We start from the raw sequence: 4,862 nt of genomic DNA, 5'->3' as shown, positions 1-4,862 counted from the left end.
GTTAGGGTTAGGGTTAGGGTTAGGGTTAGGGTTAGGGTTAGGGTTAGGGTTAGGGAGTAGGCGTAGGCGACTCCCTAGACTCGCTAGTGGAGTAGGCGAGGTACTGTCCGGCATATTAGATAGTACCAGGGTACGTTCCGGTATACCGGACCGTACCCAGAGTACGTTCCGGCAGTACCCTGGGGGACATAGACCCTCTCAGCTTCACTAAGTTTGAAATTAATTTATTACTTTTAACATTAATCACCAGAAATGCGAATCTAACTGTTGGTTCAGAATTATTAGGTAACAAACGACAAATGTATAGCTTAAATTACAAATTAATCATACAGCTTTCAAAACATATATAAATGTTTACAATCAAAGAGCTCATTTAACAATCAATTTATGCAACTTCCAATCTATTCAAGACCTCTGAAATCACTTACTAACGTTTACAATTTGCCGCCCACTCTGTTGTTTCCAGTCCGTGTGCAAATCTATTCAGGAAACTTTGAATCAATTCATAGGACTTGCAATCTATTCACTACACTTTCCGAACCAGCCAACTAGAAACCAAACTCCAAAACAATTCATTCTAAAAGTGCCCGGATGCTTCAGCTCGCATGGATACGCTATAGTATTGGAGGATCCGAATTTTACCACCCTGCGGGAAAGATGTGTTTGTTTACAGCAGCTGTACACTGTAGTGACAGTGTTGCCAAAGGAGCGTTCAGCGTGACGTCACGTCCAGGTCACGGGTGTAAACATAGCTCTGCTGGTTGGCAAAAGCGTTCGCCGGCACAGGCACTTGGAACGTCTCAATAAAAAAAAGAAGGTAAATAAACACGAAATGTACGAAAAGGCGTGCGGTGTACTTGTGTGTTGCAGATGAGCATTTGACCGGCATTTACAGGTGATTATAGGCGAAATAGAGTAGAAAAACATAATAAGACTTTGGTAGTGAATACATTTCGTGTTTATTTACCTTTATTTTATTTTATTGAGACGTTCCAAGTGCCTGTGCCGGCGAACGCTTTTGCCAACCAGCAGAGCTATGTTTACACACGTGACCTGGACGTGATGTCACGCTGAACGCTCCTTGGGCAACACTGTCACTACAGTGTACAGCTGTAAACAAACACATCTTTCCCGCAGGGCGGTAAAAATCGGATCCTCCAATACTATAGCGTATCCATCCGAGCTGAAGCATCCGGGCACTTTTAGAATGAATTGATTTGGAGTTTAGTTTGTAGCTGGCTGGTTCGGAAAGTGTAGTGAATAGATTGCAAGTCATATGAATTGATTCGAAGTTTCCTGAATAGTTTTGCACACGGACCGAAAACAACAGAGTGGGGGGGGGGGCAAATTGTAAACGTTAGTAAGTGATTTCAGAGGTCTTGAATAGATTGGAAGTTGCATAAATTGATTGTTAAATGAGCTCTTTGATTGTATACATTTATATATGTGTTGAAAGCTGTATGATTAATTTGTAATTTAAGCTATACATTTGTCGTTTGTTACCTAATAATTCTGAAACCAACAGTTAGATTCACATTTCTGGTGATTAATGTTAAAAGTAATAAATTAATTCCAAACTTAGTGAACTGATTCGATATTCTGTAAATTAATTTAAAACTTACAATTTCAATTGTTAGGGTGATGAAGCAAGATTCGAACATTTGTGAGTTTATGTAACATGTTCGCAATTAAATTGCAAGTTAGTAAATTGGTTTGTTGTTTTGAAAATAAATTGCACGTTTAGAAAATGAATTTTTACAACGATGTAAAGGAATTTGGATATCAGGCAATTATTTTGAAAAGTTGTGAATTAATTTGCAAGTTATTCAATTGATTTGATATTCTGTGAATTGATTTTAAATTTTGAATTTAAATTTCTCGAACAATATAAAGTAATTTGTATTTTTATTAATTAATTTGAAATGTTTAAAATTGATTTAAAATTGTGTATTTGAAATGTTTGAAAATGATTTTTGAAGGGGATTGCTTTCCATACATATGTCATAATTTGTCGCGCGGCCCAGTATACCCGTGTAACTAAACAAATTAACATAGGCGTTCTCTCACCCGCATGAAGGAGTTTTTCTCCCGGAAGCAGGATCGTAAGAGCTCGGAACAGCTCGGCCTGTTCTACCATGTACTCATCCGTCAGAGCGCTAGACGTGTTTTGCTGGGATTGCGCTGCGTTCGTCACCCGGCCATCAGTTGCAGATCGTTTAACGCGTACGTTGAAACTATGGGAATCATCGTGCGCTCCCTGGCGAGGCCGCAGTGTGGCACTGTAAGGCGTGCACGCTCTCTGAGCAGAGAGAACCGGTTAGAGGAGATCGTAAATGTTGTAATCGTATTCCATTCTTGAGATGAATGCAAAATACTTCTTGCTAATCCGACCGTTTCAACAGCCGATCTGCTGTGCTTGATAAAGATACCTAATATTTTGGATTCATCACAAAATTAAATTATTTTATGCCGTAAGGGTTGAGTTAGACATGTCAGTATGATCGAGAAACGTAATAGCTAAGCAGTATAGAAGCATGAGGAAAATGAATTTAATGAACTCATATATGTGTGCTGTACGTTTGTTACACAGACAAATCGTCGATAAATGAGTCAAATCGAGAACACGCTATTACGTACTTGTGTAGGCTCTCAAGTCAAGTACCTTATAACATTTTCCGTAGCAGACGTCTACTAGGCACTGGAAGTAGACGTTGTGGCGATCAGGAAACTTAAAGGCACGAAATGTCGTGTAAATTCTGTGTTCACCGCTGTACTGCGCGGACTCTACATATAGCTGACTCACATATTCTGGGTCCGTGGAACACCTATGTAGAAAACAAATTAATATAATATTATGTTGTTTTTGTTGTGGTTGAGGTTGCTGTTGCTTGCTGTTGCTTTACCAGTTGTTTGTTACCAACATTTCATGGTGACATGGTGGTAACTCGGTGTATAATCATTCTCTATACATTATATTGATGTTAATTATACTCACCCATTATCATCAACGAGATCAACTTTGTAGTGTCCGGTGCCGTCATGGGCAAAACAGTTGCGAACCGACACGTCGAAGTTGGAATCTGAAAACATGAGACATATTACCACAGCGGCACACAGGCGAGATATTACAGCGTGAGACATATGTGCCCTACGTATGTTACCTATTCGCGGATCCTCCTCGTTCTCATTAATTCTCACTCTCCCCCTCTCTCGGTCGCTCTCTCAATGATCATTCCTTGATGATACATAAGGGTTGATAGGTTTCTATAACTATGAATGTTTAATGTAATTGGCGAATTTGTCTGCACAATACCCAACCAAGAGGGGTATATCAGGACATATAGACGGATGTGTGTTTTTTTGGGTTCAAATACCCATAATTTCCATCTACATACGACCTGTCTGCCTATTATTTAACACATCAACATTAAATTCAGAGTTAAATGTTTAAGAAACGCATAACTTACATTGTTGAGCATAATATATCACGAGTGAAGTGTAATCACCGACTACTAGACCGGCTATTGGCAGAGCCGAAGGATCGTGGCCTAACACGACTTTCATCTTGACATTTCGGGAAGACAAACTCCGTCCATCCTGCTGTCTGCTGGTGGCCGCTCTGTCATATATATATATAATATATATTATATATAAATATATATATATATATATATATATATATAGGGGGGTCCGCAAGTACGTCTGATTACATAAAATCTACAACTGCTTGATCACGTATTTGTAAACGAAAGTACAGCTTTTTTATCAGTCCGACATATGCCAGGTAACGCGACATTTATCAACAGGCTTCAAATGTTTTTAGCGCGCCCTTGCCGAACTCTGATCATGGTTCATCAACCATGAAATCAGTTAAATTCCAAAAATTTCCCGTTAAAATGAACAGGCTACAGTGGAAATTGTTGAACGTTACAGTAGACAGTGACATAATATTTAACACACGACGTGTCTTGAAGTCCCTGACCAATGCGGCTCTAGGAGGAATCTATAAGATCAGGATTGTCCTTTCGTGTATTCATGCTTCATTTTTCATCTACGTGGCAAAGATTTGTCGTAGTTGAAAATGATTAAAGTATTTTGAACAGAAAATTAATACAGTAATCAAAATCTACCCGATTGCTACTGTAGGGGTGAGGGGTATGGTAAAATGTGGGGGATTATTCGTCTAAACCTGACATACACACGTAATTCTTTCCAGAATTTTGCTCCGGAATTCTCGGATTTGCCCCAATTGCGGTGCCATTACCAATTAGCAACAGTTAACAGCAATTAATTTCTATGACGTTTCTTCTCATTTTCGTATCGCACCATCACCACTGTTGACCGAGTCCAGGTCTCAAAAGGCAAGGACCGTGCGAGCAATGTACGCGCGTTATTAGTTTAATATAAGTGTATCGGTCGGTATACACATAAGTTAACGCACACGCGCATAAAAAACAGCTACTGGTTGTCATCGCCAGATGAATATACTCTTACCCGCCTGGTGCCTCCGCTAACGACGATGTCGTGTTGTTACCCGGCTCGTGGCCAGTGTCGCTAGCGGTGTCGCTGATCGCGCAGCTGACTGGGTAGAGGCGGTCGTAGGAAGCGAGCACGCCGTAGCTCACCTCCTCCATGACGACGATAGCATTGTGATAGCTGTACACGTAGCTGCCCGTAGTAGACTCAAAGTTGCCATCGAATGATGTGTGCTGAGGAGGCGCAAGAGGAAGGATGGCAATGATAATAGTTTACCACGTCCTAATTAAGGTCTCGCTAGAGTCGAGGTGTACCAGGATAGCGTTATGCGTTAACTAATTTGAACTAGGTCGCTAACTACCTTAACTAAACACTAACTAAAATTA

At 40.3% G+C, this 4,862-nt stretch overlaps 1 protein-coding gene across 1 annotated transcript in view; it reads right to left on the bottom strand.

Annotated features, from left to right (window-relative positions):
- The window catches only part of LOC106805582, a 7,984-nt gene extending 3,407 nt beyond the window's left edge, over positions 1-4,577 (bottom strand). Inside the window, exons 1-5 of the mRNA XM_014807236.1 lie at positions 4,495-4,577; positions 3,468-3,619; positions 2,996-3,080; positions 2,663-2,825; positions 2,068-2,299 (exon numbers count right to left, since the gene is read on the bottom strand). Coding sequence (XP_014662722.1) covers positions 2,068-2,299; positions 2,663-2,825; positions 2,996-3,080; positions 3,468-3,564 — 577 coding nt within the window. The 5' untranslated portion in view covers positions 3,565-3,619; positions 4,495-4,577. The remainder of the gene's footprint in view (positions 1-2,067; positions 2,300-2,662; positions 2,826-2,995; positions 3,081-3,467; positions 3,620-4,494) is intronic.
- Between the last annotated feature and the right edge of the window lie 285 nt (positions 4,578-4,862).

This window comes from Priapulus caudatus, unplaced genomic scaffold, assembly GCF_000485595.1.
Source record: "Priapulus caudatus unplaced genomic scaffold, Priapulus_caudatus-5.0.1 Scaffold119, whole genome shotgun sequence".
NCBI classification, from domain to species: Eukaryota; Metazoa; Priapulida; class Priapulimorpha; order Priapulimorphida; family Priapulidae; genus Priapulus; species Priapulus caudatus.
This window is presented reverse-complemented; position numbering and strand designations above follow the sequence as displayed.